The 22,250-nt window shown below is 34.5% G+C and overlaps 1 protein-coding gene across 1 annotated transcript in view; it reads right to left on the minus strand.

Moving 5' to 3' along the window:
• LOC119828765 (dynein beta chain, ciliary-like) overlaps nucleotides 1-22,250 on the minus strand; it is a 34,300-nt gene that overhangs the window by 5,462 nt on the left and 6,588 nt on the right. The window contains exons 15-73 of the mRNA XM_038351009.1: nucleotides 21,683-21,784; nucleotides 21,327-21,480; nucleotides 20,748-20,943; nucleotides 20,440-20,530; nucleotides 20,110-20,359; nucleotides 19,577-19,722; nucleotides 19,090-19,210; nucleotides 18,744-18,884; nucleotides 18,564-18,658; nucleotides 18,311-18,481; nucleotides 17,866-18,035; nucleotides 17,373-17,592; nucleotides 16,400-16,564; nucleotides 15,950-16,123; nucleotides 15,713-15,861; nucleotides 15,287-15,410; nucleotides 14,455-14,585; nucleotides 14,214-14,328; nucleotides 13,910-14,134; nucleotides 13,544-13,730; nucleotides 13,264-13,442; nucleotides 12,985-13,180; nucleotides 12,697-12,907; nucleotides 12,482-12,623; nucleotides 12,206-12,362; nucleotides 11,585-11,825; nucleotides 11,307-11,508; nucleotides 10,997-11,221; nucleotides 10,578-10,916; nucleotides 10,318-10,466; nucleotides 9,791-10,009; nucleotides 9,456-9,693; nucleotides 9,188-9,380; nucleotides 8,883-9,060; nucleotides 8,632-8,760; nucleotides 8,332-8,551; nucleotides 8,013-8,174; nucleotides 7,111-7,310; nucleotides 6,873-7,039; nucleotides 6,601-6,779; nucleotides 6,403-6,480; nucleotides 6,171-6,332; nucleotides 5,835-6,083; nucleotides 5,644-5,755; nucleotides 5,283-5,545; nucleotides 5,119-5,199; nucleotides 4,486-4,701; nucleotides 4,121-4,269; nucleotides 3,778-3,937; nucleotides 3,445-3,611; nucleotides 2,700-2,901; nucleotides 2,437-2,567; nucleotides 1,951-2,235; nucleotides 1,426-1,681; nucleotides 1,147-1,328; nucleotides 934-1,065; nucleotides 697-829; nucleotides 389-615; nucleotides 194-317 (exon numbers count right to left, since the gene is read on the minus strand). Of these exons, the coding sequence (XP_038206937.1) occupies nucleotides 194-317; nucleotides 389-615; nucleotides 697-829; nucleotides 934-1,065; nucleotides 1,147-1,328; nucleotides 1,426-1,681; nucleotides 1,951-2,235; nucleotides 2,437-2,567; nucleotides 2,700-2,901; nucleotides 3,445-3,611; nucleotides 3,778-3,937; nucleotides 4,121-4,269; nucleotides 4,486-4,701; nucleotides 5,119-5,199; nucleotides 5,283-5,545; nucleotides 5,644-5,755; nucleotides 5,835-6,083; nucleotides 6,171-6,332; nucleotides 6,403-6,480; nucleotides 6,601-6,779; nucleotides 6,873-7,039; nucleotides 7,111-7,310; nucleotides 8,013-8,174; nucleotides 8,332-8,551; nucleotides 8,632-8,760; nucleotides 8,883-9,060; nucleotides 9,188-9,380; nucleotides 9,456-9,693; nucleotides 9,791-10,009; nucleotides 10,318-10,466; nucleotides 10,578-10,916; nucleotides 10,997-11,221; nucleotides 11,307-11,508; nucleotides 11,585-11,825; nucleotides 12,206-12,362; nucleotides 12,482-12,623; nucleotides 12,697-12,907; nucleotides 12,985-13,180; nucleotides 13,264-13,442; nucleotides 13,544-13,730; nucleotides 13,910-14,134; nucleotides 14,214-14,328; nucleotides 14,455-14,585; nucleotides 15,287-15,410; nucleotides 15,713-15,861; nucleotides 15,950-16,123; nucleotides 16,400-16,564; nucleotides 17,373-17,592; nucleotides 17,866-18,035; nucleotides 18,311-18,481; nucleotides 18,564-18,658; nucleotides 18,744-18,884; nucleotides 19,090-19,210; nucleotides 19,577-19,722; nucleotides 20,110-20,359; nucleotides 20,440-20,530; nucleotides 20,748-20,943; nucleotides 21,327-21,480; nucleotides 21,683-21,784 (10,362 nt within the window). The remainder of the gene's footprint in view (nucleotides 1-193; nucleotides 318-388; nucleotides 616-696; nucleotides 830-933; nucleotides 1,066-1,146; nucleotides 1,329-1,425; nucleotides 1,682-1,950; nucleotides 2,236-2,436; nucleotides 2,568-2,699; nucleotides 2,902-3,444; nucleotides 3,612-3,777; nucleotides 3,938-4,120; nucleotides 4,270-4,485; nucleotides 4,702-5,118; nucleotides 5,200-5,282; nucleotides 5,546-5,643; nucleotides 5,756-5,834; nucleotides 6,084-6,170; nucleotides 6,333-6,402; nucleotides 6,481-6,600; nucleotides 6,780-6,872; nucleotides 7,040-7,110; nucleotides 7,311-8,012; nucleotides 8,175-8,331; nucleotides 8,552-8,631; nucleotides 8,761-8,882; nucleotides 9,061-9,187; nucleotides 9,381-9,455; nucleotides 9,694-9,790; nucleotides 10,010-10,317; nucleotides 10,467-10,577; nucleotides 10,917-10,996; nucleotides 11,222-11,306; nucleotides 11,509-11,584; nucleotides 11,826-12,205; nucleotides 12,363-12,481; nucleotides 12,624-12,696; nucleotides 12,908-12,984; nucleotides 13,181-13,263; nucleotides 13,443-13,543; nucleotides 13,731-13,909; nucleotides 14,135-14,213; nucleotides 14,329-14,454; nucleotides 14,586-15,286; nucleotides 15,411-15,712; nucleotides 15,862-15,949; nucleotides 16,124-16,399; nucleotides 16,565-17,372; nucleotides 17,593-17,865; nucleotides 18,036-18,310; nucleotides 18,482-18,563; nucleotides 18,659-18,743; nucleotides 18,885-19,089; nucleotides 19,211-19,576; nucleotides 19,723-20,109; nucleotides 20,360-20,439; nucleotides 20,531-20,747; nucleotides 20,944-21,326; nucleotides 21,481-21,682; nucleotides 21,785-22,250) is intronic.

The following is a 22,250-nucleotide window of genomic DNA, read 5'->3' on the forward strand; positions in this document are numbered from 1 at the left end:
GAAAATTTTACGTGATTCGTAATATTTGCTTACGATTAAAGCATTATTTATCGTTATCATGAATGTACTGATGATGATATTTTAAGCCCGGTACGGTTTTTAATTAGACAAAGTGAGTATGCAATTTACTATGGACACTTTTATCACAGCTTCAAAAATTGAAAAATTACGATTATTCAAATCAATATCATACCTTATGCAAATTCGCCCACATTCCGATGGGGGGTTCATTAGTTATTTTAATGGCAGATTCTAGAATGCCTTGAGGTATGATATGATAAGCTGGATCTGCAGCCGGTTCGGCACTCAAATACAATCTGTTGAAGACGAATTAGTATTAAATCACTGCACATGTGCAGTTCTTATTGTGAAAAATTTTAACATATACCTATATTCTTCAAGGGGATTTTCAAATGTCTCTTCCATTTTCTTTTCAAGAGTAGCGAGCCATTTGGCCACTAAGTGAATGTTTTGAAGAATCACCCAGTGACCATTCACCGACGCTACACCCATGGCCTCTTCCGCTACGACTTCCTGACCCTGACCTAAGGACACGATGTGGAAATTCTTTTTGTCCGTGGAAAAACCAAGCTTTCTGCCCAGTTTCTCTAAATCCTATTGAAAAAAAAACTCAATATTAATTTTGAACTAGTATAAATGAATTTGCAAGAAGAAAGAAAATAAATGACTGCTAACTTTCAGCGGATCGACGCCAGGGGAGAGGATGAAGAACATGGGCGTTGTTGAAGTACTTTCTTGATAAGATTTTTCTAATGGCGGCGTTCGAGCTTCAACGTATTTTGTACCAAGATTTTCTTCGCAAAATGCCCTTAAGAAAAATATATTATTTTAATTAAAAATTTTATTAGTAATCCTTACATTTGTCATGGTTAGGATAAGAATAAGAAAACAATATTGATAAAAAAAACGAACCCAGAGGCATAAGACATCCTGTCTGGTCTTAAGGCTCGCAAAATACAAAGTCTCTGAAGCGAACTCTTATTCTTCCATTCCCCGGGCAACTTATCTCTTTCAGGTGCTTCTCCATCAGTATATTTTTGCCACCTATAAATTTCATTTATTTTTGTAATGAATAGTTGTAATATGTTAAAATACATTATACCTAAGCAATGATAAAAAAATCACCTTTTAGTAGCACCTTCAATATCTTTATCAAGGTTTTCAAAGGCATCCATTTTTGAAAGTGCAATAATTCCTCCCCAGGAATTATTTGAAAGCCACGAGTATGGTGACACTTCTGGGGCTACGGCATATTTCAACAAGAAGTCCAATTCCCTAGGATCAACTTTACCATCCGTTTGTAATACCTAGTGAATTTTATATAGCAGAAATTGCGGCACAGAATCTATACATAAATATTAGAGAACAATGAATAGAACTTAATAAAAACAAAACAGAACAAACCTGTAAAGTGATGAGAAACAGGAACACAAGTTTGTCCCTTTCAAACAAGCCTCGACTGGTATAAACAAACACAGCAAATGTGATGCTATCGAGCAAATTCCTGACGCGACCTTCAAGGTCATCAGCCTCTTCGGCACGCATCAAAGCATCTTTGAATACTACGCTGTATGCCTTCAACGAGAATTGGTACATAGGATTGATTTTATATAAGTCGTTTAAAATGAAGTACAAAAGTGAAGCACGAGTGGCGGCGCGTCTGTGAAAGAAAAATAGAAGGTATTTTTTTTTAAAGAACATTTATATTCGTGTTCGTAATAAGATTATAATAATTATGAAATAAAAACAAGCACATATGAATCAAGCTAAGGTAAGCTAAGCGAGACACAAAAACTGAAGTTAAAGCTACCTTAAAAACGTACCGAGGGTTATTGAAATTTTTAAAAGTCCTGTTTCAATGTGTTTTTTTTTTTGTGTTTTCTCAAGGCAAAACAACAAAAAAGTAAATTATACAAGTACAATAAATACCTATATCGTTCACGAGCTTCATCAATCTTGACAGCTGTAACTTTACCCTCTTCGACCTTTATCTCAATGTCGGCTGCAGTCTTCTTAGTAGTCTCGAGGTTTATTACAAGTGCCGAATCACTTAGGATATCGGGGCCGGCCGAAGACAATCTTTTTAAGAGATCGTCTTCTAAACTTTTTAATGTGATCTTAAAATCGTTCTGTTGTTTCGTGAGGCCAGCTCGCAGTTTTTCTAAATCTGGTCTCTCAGCTTTTACCACCTCTCCTAATAGCTGTTCCTCCAAGCTGTTACAAACAATGGAATTCGAGAACTCGGTTGTATACAATATTAAGACATGTCATGAATGCTTAGACATTTCTTTAAATATTTTTAAATAAACAATTGAAATTATTGCTGATTGTGCTTTGAGAGAAATTACATAAATTGTACGTAAAAATCATAAAGACAAACGTTCTTAAAAAGAAATCACAATACAAACAACTTACCCGTCTCTAGTAACAGTAAAGTTAATCAGTGTACATTGAGCCTGCATTTCGGGCTGATAGTGAGGATTTGCTAGTTTTGTTTGAATCACTAAACGGAAATTAGCATGGTAATCTATTTCTCTATCCCCTATCTGGAAAAACAATTCGCACATATAGTTGAAAAAAAACGGAATAATAAAATACAATCGTGTAATAAAATAAGTAATGATTTAAAAAAAGAAAATGATGAAAATCTTGCCTTAAAAAAAAATCCTAGGTCTTACCTTTAGCACTCGACCCTTCCTAATGAGCACTCTGCCTAGTAGTGGTTCCAGTACAGCATCCACAGATTCTCCGATATTCTCCAATAGAACTACATCTCCGTTACTGACAGCGCGCTCGATACGGTCAAGGTAGTTTCGTTGTGTAAGTCTAATCACAACTAATGCATCACCATAACGTGATTTGATCCATTTAATGCCTTGTCTAAAATAATTTGTACATTTTTTTTACAAATAATATCGATACAAAATATGTGATACGTAATTTCGAGTCAAAATGTATAAACTAACTAGCGGACCGCCCCGGCTTCGCCCATGTTACAAATATAGCCTATATATAGCCTTCCTCAATAAATGGGCTATCTAACACTGAAATAATTTTTCAAATCGGACCAGTACTTCCTGAGATTAGTGCGTTCAAACAAACAAAAAAACTCTTCAGCTTTATAATATTAGTATAGATTATTCGACTAGCCGCGTCTCGTCGATTCACATGCGTAAAAAGGTTCATGTTTAATTTCAATGTTTCCGTGAACATATTGAAATAAAAACACGAAACACGGAACACTAAACTCTGCTGATATTGATATATTTTTAATCAAATTTTGGGTTCGGTATCTAGTAACTATTATTTTTTTTATATTTTAGATGTGCAGATTTTCATTTCCATATATTTTTATATATTATATTTAGACCTAAAGATGGTATGTTATTATTTATTTAAATTGATTCTTACAATTAAACTTACAATTGTGGATCTATCATTAAAGGCCATCGAGCCGAATTTGTCAAAATTGTTGCATTTTCCGTACTCATGGTATCAGTGGGCAAGCCCTCGTTATTCCAACATGCTACTTGAGCATCATCTGTTAGCATTGATAGCGGGTCCAAACCTTCTGTTGTTTCGATTTTAGGCTAGAATGTGATGTTAATTGTAAAACTTACAAAAACAACTATGACTTGAATAACTATGTATGTCCCTTTCGGATTCTTGTATGGATCATTCTATGGATTCATTAAAATTAAATAAGTTTAAAAATCAGTTTTAACTTTTTTATATTATCGAGTAGCAATGGCTCACATTAGTTTTATTCAATGTGGGTATCCAGTCTTCGTTCATAAGCATGAGTCGATAGCGTCGCATAAAGCATCCCACGTAAGAAATGAATGCCGTCACCAATAGCACATCTCCGGGCAACATGACACCCGATTCCTTGAGATTCACCACTGTCGCTGACCATCTGCATTGCGAATTTTAATGAATTATGGAGTCAACTGTAGAAATTTTGTGAAAACTCAAGAATCACAGTGTGAGAAAATAGAAATAAAGCTATGCAAGTTTCAAGATATTTACTTCATTTGAGAATGCATTAACGGTTTAATTTCATGATAACTAGAAGATCTTCATGTCTAAGAAAATGTACCTTATTTTCTCAGAAGCTAATCCGTTAACAAGACGGTTGGCTAAATCTATTGTATAGTTAGTAGCATCAGCTTCTGCTTGACATTTCATCTTTTCATTGACCGCCTCTTGGAAGGCTTTCATAAGTTCTCCTAATTGTTCTTCCAATTCCTGAAATTAGCTTTGCAAATTATATCGAATATTATTAACTGACTATCTTCATTCATTACATTAGCTCCGTTTTGACACAAACAACAAACAGCAAACTTTGAATATTAGCCTACACAAATGCAATGTTTGACGAGACAAAAAGGAAAAAGGGAAAGAGGAGGTATTATATACAATTTGATTAATTGTCGCACAATGACTAAAGACTACAATACTAACTTGAATCCTCTCAGTGAGGAACGCCAGCTTGTCCCTAGCGGCCTGCAGCTCGGCGTTGGCGGCGTTGAGGGCACGGCGCTTGGGCTCCACGACGACGTACACGTCGTAGAACTTGATTATATTGATCACCCACGCGCACAATCCCGCCGCTGCAGCCGATTTCGACATTATAAACTCCGCGTTGAACTCCGGATTCTTTATGTACGGTTGGACAGCCTGAAAACGACCATTTATTTATTATTAGCTTTTGCCCGCGGCTTCGCACGATTGTATTCGGAGTAGTGTAAAAGATGTTATTATACTTATAAACCTTCCTCTTGAATCACTATCTGTTGAAAAAAACGCCATCAAAATGCGTTGCGTAGTTTTAAAGTTTGAAGCATACGTAGCGACTTTGTTTTATATTATTCTTATCCTATCCTACTTTCTACTAATATTATAAATGCGAAATTTTGTGGGGATTGATGTATGTGTATGTATGTTTGTAACTCTTTCACGCAAAAACTACTGAACCGATTGCAATGAAATTGGTAGGTAGATAGCTGGACAAGTGGAATAACACATAGGCAACATTTTATCCAAATATTCCTACGCGATACAGACTTACGCGGGTGAAACAATAATTTTACTTACCTTAACAACATCTGGATGTATATTTTCTTTATCGTAATAGACTAGATCGTATAAAAATTGATCAACTTTTGCCATCATTAACTGAAAAATCAACATGTTATGTTAGCTTTAGTTTAAACATCATCATGGAGAATTCGATTCTCTATTTAATTTTCAAAACATACCTTGCATGCTTTCCAGGACCTATCTTTAGGCAGTTTTCCTTTTTTTGAAAAGAGCACGAGTACAGCGGCCGTGACGTTCACCACAGCATCAGGCGGCGAACCGAAAGATTTCAATTCAGTCAAGTTATTCTTATTCAAAGTGTTGAGCGCTTCCTGCGCAGCAATGAGTGCGGGTTCCGCTTTAGCTAAATCATCCGCACAAATTTTTGCCTTTATTGTAACATCCTCTTCTATAACTTTGACTTTCTTCTCTTCCTCCGCAGCTGTATATTAAAGTTAGAATTAAATGTATCACTCACATGTACTAGAAATTTAAAATATAATTATGTGCTAGATTATTTATATTTCAGATTTACAGTACCGAACGCTTTCTCTTTGGACACCTTTTCACTCTCAGCTCCAACAACCTCAATCAATTCTTCAGCAGCTCTATTTTTAACCTTCAAAATTTGCTCTTGTTCTGCAAGCGTCACCTAAAAATATTATTTAATAGGATGATATTATTGATTAGAGTATATCATTCTTATTTACACAATAAAAATATGTAATTACCTTTAATACAGCTACATCTGCAGCGCAGGATGCCAACTTTTCCAAACCATTTTCCAGTCTCGAAATCATCATTTTCAAATTGTTTGTTTTTTCTGTTAATAGCTTACTGTACAAAGAAATTTGCTCCAAGAACGTCTTCGGAGTCGTATAGTTATACCTACGCTCATTTTGGAAGTACACCGCCGACATTTGATTCACGCTTTGATGGACATGAGACATAAAGTCTGCTACTGGCTCGATTAGATCACGCTGAAAAAATGTATGCAGGCACAATCAAAACGAAAAGATCATAAGTGACTTTAAATTTATTTGCTAGAAAAAACGCCGTCTACATACGGGTAAAGCTTCCACTTCAGAGATGAACCTCTTCGATACCGAACGCAATGCCTCTTTCGGCCACTCGTGGAACCAGTTGATGGCCGTGCAGTTTACAATAGAAGGGAACTTACGCGCTCGCACACGCAATGTTGCACCCACAGGTGAGAAACATAACACCACCTAAAACATTATTTTTCTTATATATTCCCATCAATATATTCTTATGATAAATTTACTTTTACGTACTTACTTTTAACATAGTCCTCACACGATTTATAAAGAACTTCCAACAGTTTTCTCGAGTATCAGGAACACCTGACGCTTTAGTCTGCAAAAACATAACATTATATTACATAATTCATCTTCTCTTAACCACAAATTTGTTATCCTTCTGTTCATAATCCACGGATCCATTAAGCCGTTAATTATGCAAATTAAGTGCCCTTACCTCACCCCTAACGCCATTAATAATATTTTCTATTTCGTCATCAGCCAGCAATTCGGGTATCTCTCCAGATGCTAACAAGTCATTAATCAAGACCAAGAAGCGCTCATCAGCGACCTGAGCGTCCGTCATAAGAAAAACGTTTCCTATATTCTTCAGACCAGCTTTTATATACAAGCCCGCTGTTAACAACATCGTTATATATTACATAAAATAATTTTTGTTGACTTTTTATTATACGAGTAGCAATAACATAGAAGTGGCTATATTTTTACCGAGATCAACCTTCAGGTCATTGATACTGTAGCCTTTGCGAAGCTGAATTTGAAAAACTTCAAGTGAAGATATGAATGAAGAGAGTCTTGATAGAGATTGTTTTCCAGATCCACCGACTCCAACAAGTAGGGCATTGCCGCGAGGTGCTTCAAGGATGCGGTTGATTCTACGAAAAAAAGCAAAATGTTCATTATTATCATTAAAAAAGTTTATAAACAGGGCAATGCTAATAATTACCTGCAAATATGATACATTGCATCCTCAAAAAGAACAAGATTCATAGTAGCCACGAGATCATTGTATGAGGAAAGCGATTCATCAAGCAATTTCTTAATTTGCGCCCACTCCTTGATGGGGAAATATTTGGGATCTCCAACTCCCTCCGCGAAATGGCAATAGATCAAAGGCTTTTCAAATACTACATTTTCGTCATAGTCCTATAAAACGAAGGATAAATAGACGTTACATGAGAAGAGAAGAAACAAAAGGCAACAGTACGGTGCAATGACCAATTTAGTCAGCAATACGTCGCTGTAAGATCGTGACTCGTAACGGTTAACAGTAAAATATAACGATTACATTTATTTAATATATAACATTAACATTAAACATACATTACATAAAATAATTAGTACAATTTCGTCTTTCATTTTAACGGTAGGTACATCAATCCCTCGAACAATAACAGCTAACCTATATCTGGGTAAATCGCCAAACAACAACAAAGTTAGAAATTTTTTCTATTCTTTCAAAATTTCTAATTTATAAAGCATTTCAATGCTATAAAACTAAAAATTAAATTTAACAAAGGCCGCGTTCCATCGATACAATATTGTAATCATTGAAATAATGTTTCGTATTGGTTGCGATGGTTCTTAATCATCTCAATAGATGGCGTGGGGTGCCCCTTAGGCACATGAAACCGAAAGAGTAGAAGAAATTCGATTACTGTGGCAGGATCACGGGTGGCTGAGAGGCTAGGCGTTGCTACGGTTAGGCAAGAAACGCAGGTTCGTATCCTGCCTCGTGATCAAATTTTTTCTATTCTTTCAAAATTTCTAATTTATAAAGCATTTCAATGCTATAAAACTAAAAATTAAAAAACAACAAAGTTGCAAAAAAACCATTTTCACACTCACCTCACAACTCTTCTTTATAACATCTACAATCAGCTTATTAAAGTTTTCATTATCCACGGAGTCGACCAATTTATCAGAGTATACTCGAGTTGCTTCATGCATCCAAAGGCGAATGAGTTCAGATTGGAACTTCACGGCGTCACCGGTAGTAAACAATATTCCCTGTCAGTAAGGAATTTTAACAAATATCATTAAGTTGAATTATAAATACCGAGATTGTCAAACAGATTATATAAAACAATTGATTCCATAATACGCATTCCTGTAAAGTTCAACGAATATAGATTGTTACATTACAAAATCTAAGAAAACATTTAACCTGGAATATGTTGGATAGATCGCGCAGATTGAATATGTAGTGAAATTTAATAGCTGTCGGTAAAAATGTAGATGCTAGCTTATTATGCAATGCCAAGGCAGCATTTACAAGATTCTCTGCATATTTCTGTACTACTATTCCAAATTTGTTAAGCGGGTTTCCTAGATGTTGAGATAAAATCTGCTTATAAATATGGAAACATGCATCCAGTCCGGGGAAACTGTAATTAAAATTGATTTATGAAATGGTCTCAATATTTATTAATCATGATATAATACATAAAAACACACAGAAGACTACCTGACGGCAAATGTACAGAAGTGCCTTTGTAATCGAGGATCGATAGTAAACGATCCAGCCGTTGGATTCATACAAGAAACAAACATACAATTTGAGATGTCTTTGAGTGACAATTTCTGCCGATCATACCTAAAAACAAAATAACAACTTAAGCGTTTATGTTAGTAGTATCTACTTTTTTCTTTCGGCGTGCAAAAATAAGTTTTCTTATTTTCCGACCATGTAAAGAAATATACCATAAAAAGTCTTACCAATGTTTATAATCCATGAATTGTCTTATAAGGGTATGTGGTTGCACTGTACCATACGTGTCCACTTCCGGCATGTTCAAATCATCAACAAAGTATATCATGAACTTGCTGCCCGGCGGACCAAAATTACGGCCCGACTTCTTTTCTAAAGGCTTTTCGAGCACTTTCTGAATCATCTCTGGAGCAAAAAATGTTTTTGTGTACATCAGATATACTATGGTTTTATTGTTATTTTTTACATTGTGTTTACAGATGTGATATGAAGAATTTGTAATTATTGTCACCATATATTTTAATTAAGGTACCTGATGTGGTATAGAAGTTAAGAGGTGCATTTGTGATAGCAAAATTATCAGACAGTGAGTTCAGTTTAGCAGCAACGCTAACAGTCTTGCCACTACCAGCACTGCCCACTAACATCACTGGTTTTTGTTTAGCGATGAGGAGATCCATGAAAAATCTTATGCGGGTAGTTTCTGATGTTGATACTAAACAGGACTGAAACAGAATGTATCTATTAGAAACTACCTCTCTTATATTATGTCGTATGATAATGTATAAGTTGAATTTTACTTGTAGAGGTATATCCGGATCTAATTCAAACGACTCCACTTTTTCTGTCCATGGTAACCATTTTTTAGTCTCCGGATCAATGAAAAATCCAAATACATTTCCGGTAGATGGAAATTTGATCTGTTTGAATTCATTACAAAACCACTTGCTAAATTCATTACGCCAGTCCACCAGTTGATCTTGGAATAAGCCAGATCCAAAACCCCAAACGATACAAAACACAAAATAGATTTCGTACCTAAAATATTTTAACATATTAGATATATTTAACACATAAAATCAAAGTTTATATTTAGGTATGAAAGAGTTATTTAGATGTACAATATTCTCCTTACCATTCTTTTGGACAATCAGAAGGTAACAAACTCTTGTTCAGGAAACATTCAAGTAAATAACAAGTTAGTTGAATCTGCTGTAGTTCGCTCAATGGCGTGATTCGCTTGTATTTTTTGCACGATTCAAGAAGAGAAGGTATATATTTGTCAAACATTACTGTTAACATTGCTTTCTCTGATTCATCATCACGGGTGGTTTCTATCCATGACGCTACAAAACTTTTGCGAAAAGAATAAAGGGGTTAATTTTATTAACAAAAAATTAAGCTAATTGGGATTTAATGCGACCGTAAAAGTTAAAATAAATACCAACATTACATTGGATGTAATCTAAACACGTTTAACAAACTCAAACCCAAACATTAAAAGATTCATATGTATGAAAGCGTACCTATCCAGCGTTATTTATCAAGTGACATGTGATAAAAATGTAGAGTTGTAACATAATATTATGTAGAGCTCTGCGGGTTTTGTTTGATAACAGCTTATTATTAGAAAGTAAAACCTAATATATAAAAACTACTTACGGATTCCATCCTAAGTCTTGAGGATTGATATAAAGAATACCAGCTCGGGACACAGTAGCTGGCGTGGCTGTACGTAACGTAGCAATCTCAAATAGGAGACGCATTGATTTTGTTAAAGCGATCCGCTCATTACTCGCTAGTGTCAATACCTTGTGGAATATTTAATTGGGTACTTACAAAAAATTTAATGAACGCAATGTTTTCTCATAAAAAAATAGTTTTATAGTAATAATCAAATTAGATATACTTAGTGTACAAACCTTATTATCATCCATCAATGTATTTAAGCTTTCAATCCACATTGGATCAATGTCGCCATCAAGTACAATCCACTTTGGTCCATCACCAGGCATGTTAGCCATGTCTCGCATTATCGTTGAAAATAATCCATCTTTCCATTCTCTCGTCGCAGGGTTAATTATCCCAAACAATTCGTCATTTGTCACTGCTTTAGGGTCAAGATCATTGTAATATGGTTTCATTTTCAACATGTGGTATGTTCTATTTAAACATTGCCAGACCATAGATTTCCCTGTTCCCGCAAATCCATCAATGAAAACGGAATGTCTCACGGCGAATAGCTCCACAAGTTGCACCATCTGTTTATATGTAAAATAAAGCGATAGTTTTTTTTACTTTGAATTAAACTTTCAGAGTCGAAGATTCAGATAAGAAATACCTTTAAAATAAATCCTGGTTCGGGTTGCAAATTCATAGAAATAGCCCCCTCGACAAGGCTTTTCTCAAAATCGAAATCTCGTTTTCTGGGTACATCTAGAGCAGGGAACAAATCTCCAATAAGACCCATGAAAACAGGTCTATCATCTGTTACAATTTTGGGTATGTTAAAATCTCTCAAAGCTCTCATTAGTACTTGATCTTCGGGTCTTAAACGATCGCCTCTCTAATTATAACAAAATAATCATGTAAATATATTTCAAAACCATATGTGCTACATTATTAATGTATCAACAAAATATTTTTAATACCTTTAGAGAACCAGCAACGACAAGCACTGATTTAATAGCTCTTAGACCCCAGTCATAATGGTCTTGCTTTGATAGTAACTCCCTACACAATGTATAAAGTGTAATAAATTTACGCGCTAGAAGCCTAGCCTCTTGGAATCCTTCCGCAACCAACATAATTTCACAAATTAATTCAAAGTCAGGTACCACCATAGCACACGGCCTGTTAGAAATAATATTTTAAAACCATGTTAAAAAGAGCATACGTACATAATATTGTGAACTAGGCACATTATTACCTGAATAATGCTTTCAGATTTTCGGGCAGTTCAGTTCTCCCAGCGTAGCCAGGATTCATGGTGATGAACATACCTATTGTTGGTATGAGTGTTATATATTCACCCATAAAATCAAATTTTTTCTTCTTTGCCTTTATAGCATCCAGAACACTTTTTACTTGTACAGATACTACAGAAAGTACCTCTACTGAGATACGATTGAACTCATCAAAGCAACCCCAGGCACCAGTTTGAGCAAGACCTAGAATTCAAATACAGTAGTATATATACCATTCAGATATTTTATACAATGGCAAATTTAATCCTAAACCGTAATATTTTTGGGGTGGCATATTAAAAACACATTTTTTTTGCCAAATATAATTTAAAATTATAATAAGTGGATGTAATAAGACATGTGCTTCTTTTTTTCCAATTAGCTACATCTTCGAACCATCCTGCAAAAATGAACATTGTAACGCTCCTTTTATTATCATCCAAATTATTATAGTACACTATTGACGGTAAATCCGTCACTGTTTTTACTTATTAACTTAATAACCAATTAAACATCGCAGAATATTTATTTTAAAACTACATAATATATGTATGTTTACGCAACCAATAGTTATAATTGCAAACCTTTGTAAATATTTCCGCAAGACTTATAATCCATTTGTTCAGAGCAGTTGAACACATAGACCATGATACCGAGCGCCCTTCCCAAGTCCTTGGTCGTCTCCGTCTTGCCCGTTCCCGCGGGACCCGCCGGAGCACCACCCATGATAAGATGAAGACTCTATTTTCGTGAATTTTCAAATTTGTTATTACATTTAATATGATACGTTCAGTGATTTTGTTAAACATAAATTATTAGGTACTGTTGTGTAATATAAAAGCGTGCTTATTTTTTGTTACCTGAGTTAATGTTATGTAGCATCGATCCGTCAAAGGAGTGATTACGAGACGAGGCGTATTTCCCAGATATTCGTAATCGTAAAGAAACTGCGCATCGCAAATATTAGCGAAGCAGTTATTTAATTTCATGTCCCATCTATGCCTGAACAGTAAAAAAAAATTTATTAGTAAGACAAGATAAGAATTAATGAAACAAACTTTTATTTTGTATCTACCTCAATTGACTCTGCCACTGAAAGGCATTAGATGTTTCGACTTTGGCAACAATCAGTTTTGCCACTACATCTCTCGAATGTACATCAATGGTACAAATGGTCATAATTTTCTGACGATCACCAACAGTCAAATCTCCGAGCAGAAGAACAATCAATGCATTTAATTGCGCAATTTGCTTCTTCTGATAGTCTTTCAGTGCACCCTCGTAGCCTATTGACGATAATAAAGTTAAATAGACTAAACTACCAACGAATACATATTTTATTTTTATCTTATGACTTATACACCTTCTTCTAGCTTTTCAAAAGCTTGATTAGTTTCCGTGGTCCACCAGATTTGTGTGCCCACAAGTGCTGGCTGTGCCGGCCAGTCGAAAACCCATTCATCGCGAGGTTTGTCTTCATACGATTTCACACTGTGCTCAAATATATCTCGTAGTGTGTAACGCATACAATCCGTCACTCTATTTAACCATAATTCGACCTAGAAAATATTTTATCAAAATTTTCTACCAAGAATTAAGAAATATACTAAATATAGAGAGTTTTTGAAAACAATAAACCGACTTTTCCAGAACAGTCGCAGCAAGGTGCCTTAAATGGCACGTGTTCTTCATTTTCTTTTGATATCATCTCAATAGCTTGCTTGCTGCCAGGCTTGGGGAACACTAACTTCGCCAAATTATCGTAAAGCTTTGACAAGTGGCGAGCAACAGCTGGTGGATTATTTCCATTAGACAAAATATCTACAAGAAATGTAAATAATTTAATGCATGAATTATATTATTATAAATATTTTGCCCATTATTTATTAATTTATTAATTTGTATTTCCATTCAACATTTACCTAGTAAATCTGCTGAAGATACGAAATAGAAACGAGGATAAGCCAAGCGTTTAGTTTCCAAATAATTATTGAGTGCCTTCTCGCACAAGTTAAGTGAATTCATTAATTCTTCTAGTTTATCTAGCAATCCGGGCTTATTGGTTGCTTGTACCACATTGGGAGTATTTGCAATGTCTTTTAATAATTCCTTGAAAAACATTCGGAAACGATATTATTATGTAGTGGAGACACTAGACACGTTTAGTACTTTTAAATTTAGAATTTGTGTGTCGGATGAAAAAATTCCACTCGTGATGAATTTTATTATCGATTTCGATATGTGAAAAATTATAATTATACGGGTAACATACATTTTGAATCACTGACCTTGAAAGTTTTGTCAATAATATCGAACCGTTTAGAATCTTCTGGAAGCTGCGCACGTATATCATCAGAGCCCACGAAAATACTCTCGAGATACTGCCATTTGCGTTGCACCTCAAACCAAATGGCAATGACTGCATCCGCCGTTCCGAGTTTCTTTTGCCAAGCAGTAACTTCTGCTTCGTAGAATCCGATAAATTTCGATGACATCATATTTTGCACTTGGTTCTGAATGAGAATTTAGTGTACGTAAATTTTATTTTTTTAAAGACCATGCAAATAATCCATTTATTATTACACACATTACCTGATTGTCTTCAAGAGTCTCGACAAGTTCTTCGCTGGCTTTTGGTAATTTAATGCCGGTTCTGTCATGCACAGTATAATCGAACTCCATGATAGCCCAAGTAGCTTCCAATTCCCTTAAAAATGAAATGACAATAAAAAAAATTATATTTTAGGCTTGATGCAGCTCCATCAAAGTATTTATTACTTTCGATCGACTTGGAAATACAGAAATTAAATAAAAATAGTAATATAGTATTTACTTGAGCGTTTTCTCCATAGCAGCCTCTTTGACAGATTTATCGACGATAGTTTTAACTTCCTCTTCATATTTATGTAGGTTGAGTGCAAGTAAGTCTGCTAGTGTTGTATCATCATCGATATGGAATTTTACCTATAATACCAATATATTATAATGAACTTAATATGTTTAAAAATACGTCTTGATAATCACCTTTAATTAAAAATTAAAATATGAGGGATCTTACCTTATAACATAATTTTACTTACAACTAAATATTTATATTAACACAATATTTACATTTCTAATGAACGACATGATATCTACAAAATGAACTCTGAAAGAATAAACGTAGAGCTACAAGCTTTCGGTTGTGAATATGGTCTCGTGTTCAGTATTTGTAAACCTTGTTCTCTAATTTTATGATGTGCATATGGTTTATTGAGTTTCAGCGATTCCTGAAATGTTGGTCGTCTAAAGTCTTGAAGGTAATTGTTAAATTCTCTTCTGATTGGTTCTTTACATTTATTATCAATTACCTCAGTGTTATATGTTATTGTGCTGGATCCATCGAGCGTCTTGAATTCATCCAAAATTTGTTTAACTGATACTCCCGTCAAAACATTTTCCCTCGATTTTAATAAATGTAGAGAACCGTAGTTGTTTTTTGTTAAAATGAGATTTGAATTAACAGCTTTCTACATGATATGGTGAAAAAAACAAAAATAATCTATTAAAATCTATTCAATTCAACAACAATGCAAAATACTTAGAACATAACAAATATAACGTTCTAGGTAGTTACAAGGGTAATATGAAGTATTTAGATACTTTTATTTGATAATTTGATTTACCTTTGTTGCCATCATTAATTCTACCCAATGTCTATCTTTAATAGCAGGATTCTGTAAATCGGTAACAGCTCGCAAGGATGTCATTAGGTTCTTTATTGTCCCTTCAATAGATATGTAAGGTTCCCTGAATAAAAGACATAGATATTCGTAACATTGGAGACTCATTTTCAAATGCATATAATCGTCTGATGAAGAAATTCTTTTGCATGTAACTTTATCCAATATTAGTTCTTAATTTTGATACTTATATATTAAGTACATGTCGAAAAAGCCATATTTACCCAAATTTACATTACAGTTAATAAATTACGCATAAGAAATTTTGCATACATACAGTATTAGACCATTTTTTTTTTTTTATTTTACCTTATATAAATAAATGTATTTTCTTTCTTTTCTTACTTTCTATTAAATCGCTCCTCTTACCATACTCTCATGTCTTTGTCTAACTGGCGCAGATCTTTAGTAAATCGCTTACATTCTTGATCCATGCCATCAGCGTCAATTTTCTTCCACGGCGATTTCTTCCAGAACTCTATTGTGCCCATTACTAAATAATAGTAATCCCACAATTGCTGAAATTACAATCATTAAAAAGTTTTATACAAAATTTACGTAGGTCCTCTTAATCAGATATGTGATATGTCAAAATATTTTAATTACTTTAATCAATTTGAGTTCCCGCCGACATTGTTTGAGGAACTTGTCATCTGGCGGCTGAATGTCAAATAATGCACAACTCTTCCTCAATCCACTCACAATCTCCTCAAACTGCAAGAGCTCCAGATGCACTTTGTCTATTTCCCTATACGGCTCTTTGCAAGATTCAAGGAATATCTAAAATGATAACGAGCAACGTTTTTTTATACATATACATGTATAGACCAAGAACTGAAAGTCACATAAGCAATTTATTAATGGTAACAATTATTGTGAATTGTTTGTCTGTTATAATCTTGAAGAAGAACCGAAAGAAAGTAAGCCAACTGAACTGTCCTTAAAGAAATTACCAAAAAAATTTGATGATTTACTAATTAAATAAAAAAGATGGATGCCTCAAAATAGAATATGCAATTTTTTTATACACGAGATTAACCCAAAGCGATGACCAACCTCTTTCAACCTGAACTGGTCTCGGTACATGGTGAGCCTCAGGTTAATGAGCGCCACTCGCTTAGCGATGAGCGCCGCTTGCGCCGCTTGTAATGGTGCTACGTTATTCTTTTGTACCGTTGCTAACTTCACTAAATTACGCCATCTCTCCGGCAGTACGTCCAACTGATCAAATAGTTTATCTTAATTATATTGAACCATTTAGGAGGGTATTTAATTGTTCGATTATTAATAACAACTAGATACACAATCAGGCACAAAAATTCTTCTCTTGTAAATCCTACTTCAACTCATCCGAACAATTATTTATTTAGTTTTTCGCGTACATGATCAGCTAACAGGCACTTACTTTTCGTACACTTTATGAATACATCCTGAATGATTTGATTATGAATTCACATTCATAACGTTAATAATGAATGATTTTGCTTCAACTGTTCGAATTTTAAACAGTAACATTTTAGGATAGTTTTAATACGGTTTTGTTTAATATTGTGTATTTAGTTGTTTTTAACGAACGATTATTATTTAATTATGAAACGTAGGTACATTATATTGTAGCCAATTTTTTTCGTCTGTGTTGTTTTTTCTTAGTTTATCTAGACTATTCTTACCAAAGTATGTACCGAGTATTGGTGAGCTGTTGAAGGCTCCTTTTCGAATCCAAATGGAAGCAAGGAATAAACATCAAAATTATTATAATTATGAAGTAAAACATTTCCATTTTAACATTAATAAATTTGAACAACATTAGTGACCTGCGTTCGTTCGTTAAGATTTCAAGTACCTACTCATACTATTCAAATGTCTGCCTTACTTTTATAAAGTCCTTCGATTAATTTTAAACTGTATTCTTCTTGGTCATATATGTTTATTGAGATTCGCTAAACTTATCAACAAAATTATATTTATCCATTATCCCACTTCGGAAATCTGTTATCAAATAATGTCTCCCCTTTATGAATCTACGCACCTGTTCATAGGTTTCCTCCGGGAAATCGACTCCATACTCCTTGAGGACATATATTATGTCCCTGAGCGGCTCGAACATTTGCTCCGTGCCCGCGTCCGCTTTAGCCTTCACCTCGTTGAGGACGCCCATCACTTTCAGCAAACCCTCGTAATCATCTTCACCCAGCTCCACCGACAGTTCCTTTGTGGCATACGCTATGAACTTCTCCAAGTCGTCCAGGCTGCGTTGTGAGTATTTATTTTTAATTTTCTAAATGATTTAGTTCAATACGTTTTATATCGAACTTATAACAACATTTCCAATGCAAAAATATATATTCCAATACAAATTATAGTTAAAACACAAAAGAACAAGGTGGTAAAAGGTCACTTATTTTATTTTTTTTTTATTTTTACTAATACAGTCAACAGATGCACAGAAGGCAACTTGTATATTATTAAAGGTGATATTTTCCAAGCAACCAATTGAAGGTGTGATAACTCTATATATTTACCTTGTCTGGACATGATCCTTCAAGTTTTGCTTATAGAGATTACTCCACTTGCAGATTATGTTCATAATGGCTTGATTGAGTCGCTTCAGATCTAGCTTCAGCCAACCATTACACAAGTAATTTGGAGGTAGTGCAGCAACTTCATCATACAAAGCATTGAATTTGTCGATCTGATACAATTAATTCGATAAAAAAGGCTGTATATAATATTTCCACACAAATAGAAAAATGCATTCAACGCAAAATTGTGCAAAAATGGGCTATGTAATTTTTATACACGAAACTGAACCATTTACGCTACATATCTTAGCAAAGAACGAGAAATGTCATGTTTGAAGTATATCAGTTTCTAAAGAACAAAGAATATCCAGATTATTAACAAAAGTACATGAATTCAGTCAAACGCAAAACCATATTATAATATTTATAATTGAACAAAACCTACCTCTTTCTGATACTCCTCGAGCTTAGGTTTACATTCGGGCGGATCCTGGCCGTTGTTATCGTATCTGTATTTATCGAACTCCTCCGGTGGTATGACTCGCCCGTACTTCAAGAAACCGGCCAATACCTCCTGTCTATCTTCCATCCATAGTGGAGTGTACTTTTCATATTTCTATACAAAAATATAAAGATTTTAAGTACAACATTTTATTCAAGAATCTAGAATCTTCCACACGTGCACATTTGATCCTTACCGAAGCATATTGAACAACATCTATTATGCTATTTTCGATCCTCTTCGATATATCATGGTAGAGATCTATCATGCTTTCTTCTGCAGCTATATCATCTATAAATAAAAAATAACTCATATTGTAAATTAGTACTAATATAAATTACAAGCCTTCTTGTTTTTTTTTTAAATTAGTGAATACCCTCATAAGTTGCAATAGGCACAATGGGATCGATTCTTGGGAAGAGAGTGGCCTGTAAGAACATGTCTTTCATCATTTCAACCATCGTGTCGTACAGCCCATCCGCATCTTTGATTTCTAACGATGGCGTGAAAGAAATATCTGCAAAATTAAACACACTAATTAAATTATTAGACATTTTATTATTTCCTGGATACTAAAAAAACAAAATAAGATGAAATTGTAACAAAAAATAAACCTTTAATGTGTGAGAGCTAAATCAAATTTAAATGGTAACACACGAAACTAATTTTTTTCTGAACTGCATGAAACAACAACAAAGCAAAAAAACTGCATATATACAAACCAGGATCCTTTAATTCTGCAATGACTTCCATAAATGCTACTTGAGGACCCTTCTCCAAATCCGTTTGTTTTTCAAACAAGTCAAGGCTGCATTGAATCGCCTTCATTACTTGTTTTGACACCTAATAGTTAATATTTACATATATTATTTTCTAATCTTTCGGTTTCATGTCTCATGTCTTCATGCCATTTATTGAAATGATTAAGAACCATCTCAACCAATATGAAACTTTATTTCAATGATTATTATTAGTGATAATAATTGAATGACGGGCGGCCGAGAGGTTAGCCGTTGCTACGGTTTGGCAAAAATACACGGATTCGATTCCCGCCTCGTGATCAAATTTTTCTATTCTTTAAAAAATTCTCATTTATTAAGCATTTGAATGCCATATAAACAAAGATTTTATTTTAAATCAGTGTAGATTCTTATTGTGCAATATGTATAACATTATAAAATCATAATAATTATTTTCGAGCATAAATACCAGTGTATCTATGTATTTCACGTAAGCCGGCCACCGCTCGGCTCTAAAAGCCTCTTCCTCCATCTCCCTCCGTTCTTCCTCTATATCTGCGAGCTCTTCTGGGTCTAACTCTTCTTCCTCCTCAGCTGGTGAGTCCACTTCCTCGCCTTTTTTTAACAAGTGTAAACAATAAAATTAATTCTTTCATAAAAATATAATTTAAATTACAAAACTACGATTTCATGGAGCGTTAAAATGTTACCTACTGCATCATATATATGAACTTACATATATATGAACTTAGCGTCTTTGGTATTTAAGCAGTTTTTATCTAACGTTTCCGTTTTCAGTACCATGTTCCATGCCCTATTAGACACGCATCAAGTTCTGTGCTCTGTATAGAAAGCAGTCTTCCCAAGTCTTATTCTGTCTCTACTCCAAACTTAATCAAAATTCAGTAAAGTGGGATAGTTGTGAAAGCGTAGTGGATAGCCAAAGAAAATTACTTTTATATTTACACAGCAGGGATTAGTAACATAATGAAACTCTCGAACCTGCGTCACGTCTCTCTTGTCGCTCGCGTCTCGCAGCCTCTTTCTCTTCTCTCTTTAGTCGCCTGGCTTCTCTCCTCTCAAACTTTGCTTGCGCTATCTCTGCCTTTTCTCTATCTCTTTCCTCCCTTGCCAGTCTCTTCTCTTCACGCCGCTCGTCGATCTCTCGTTGCTTACGTTCTCGAGCTGCTCTTTCATCTTCGTCGAGTGTAGCTTCATCCACTTCTTCTAACTCTTCTTCTTCTTCATCGGACTAAACAAGCATATATAATATTTTAGAGAAAATATCTAAATTATTGATATAGATTATATGAAATTAGTTATTAAACATACGTCTTCTTCCTCTTTTATATTGAAAAATAGCTTGTAATTGATTTTGAGGATGTCTTGGAACTCTTGATGACTTTCCAAAATTTTGGCACGCCTGCAAAAAAGAATTATTTATGTGTTGCATACTGTTTAGGTATCCATAGATGTTTCAATCTTTCTCAAATTCAAATTTCCTTAAAGATAAAAGCAGAGCAATTGACTCACTCATGCACAGACGTATTTAATGAACACAACACAAAACAATCCAACCAATCGACCAGACATAGAACAACACAGAAGATATCTAATTAACTCATCAGAGCTCATCGGACCTCTTGAGCAGCCTCGGCAGCCGCTCGGCGACGGCGAGCAGCTCCATCCTGTCGGGGTTCTCCTTGCGGTTGTGCAGCGGCTTGTCGCCCCACGCCGCGACGCCGCCGAGCCCATTCCGCACGTTCGTCTGCGCGGTCAACACCCGCTCTTGCAGAGTGTTTATCGCCGTGTACACTTCCGCCATCCATTCCGTGACTGTCGTTTTCATGAAAACCCATTTACATTTACCGCTGTTGGATTTGGAATATATCGCAAATGAAATGATTAAAAAGTCATTCGGCGAATACACGAACGGCGTGGTTTATATTAAAGACCAACAGTGTCATGAACAAAAATTTAGCTTAAATTTATCATAAATCTGAAATATCCGATTGGACGAGTCTTTGACCCTCCGTTATGAAAGTACATTTAAATAAAATATGCAAAAAATAAAATGATGAGACTACCGAGTCAAATACTTTCTAAAAGTAGAATATGGATTATGCGTGTTAGGGATATAAAATAATTTTACATAACATATTGCTCATAATTATGGAGAGTTTATTTAAGTTTGTATTAACTTAATCAAATACACGTACAGTCATCATTCCAGGTGAGCTCCTCGACACCTCTGCCTAGCAATTGGTCAATAGCAGAGATCTCTTTCTCAATGAGAGCCACTTCAGTCTCATGGCTCCCTTCACGTATAGCGTTGTACCAAGCAATGGCTCGATTTAAACGATTCATATCGTACTAGAAATACATAAAATATACCGTTTTTAATTATATGTTAAGAGCCGGTTTCACCGCTTGCTAATAATGTCACCAATATGACACTTTTTGACATAAATTTTCATACATTAGATAAGCTAAACAAAAAATATCACGATGCTATAAAACTGGATATATAAATATAATTATTTTATTATGCGGAATAGATGTTTGAAAATCGAACCTGTAATTTTTCATTTCTAGCAAAGAGTTCCAATCCATCAGCTGGAATGCCTTGTTTTTCTAAATACTTCATGTATCGCATTTCACGAAGTAACATCACCAACTACAAAATATAATTGTTTTTTGTCTTAACTCTTAGGTCTGTGTTTAAATAAAAATAGTTTTAAAAAACTAAAAAACACGCTTTTAAAGCACGTCAAACTAAAAATTACAAAATAAAATATAGTTTAAAAAAACTAAAAAACACGCTTTTCAAGCACATCAAACTAAAAACTATAAAATAATTTTTAATATAAGCTGAAAACAATAATGAACGAAAAATACTAATATTGTTGTGAATAATTTTTAATATAAGCTGAAAACAATAATGAACGAAAAATACTAGTATTGTTGTGAAAAAAGCGTGGGGCGCTTTGTGCCATATTTTTCGTGTATTGAGCAATGGGATGATGGGATAAACATATCAAGTTATTAAACTGTCCCCGATTCTCGATGAGTGTACGAAATTTGAATGAAATCTGCATGTTTAAAGTGAGAGAAAATCGAGCTTAAAGGTGTCAGTTACATAT

Source organism: Zerene cesonia, chromosome 8 (assembly GCF_012273895.1).
Source record: "Zerene cesonia ecotype Mississippi chromosome 8, Zerene_cesonia_1.1, whole genome shotgun sequence".
NCBI lineage: Eukaryota > Metazoa > Arthropoda > Insecta > Lepidoptera > Pieridae > Zerene > Zerene cesonia.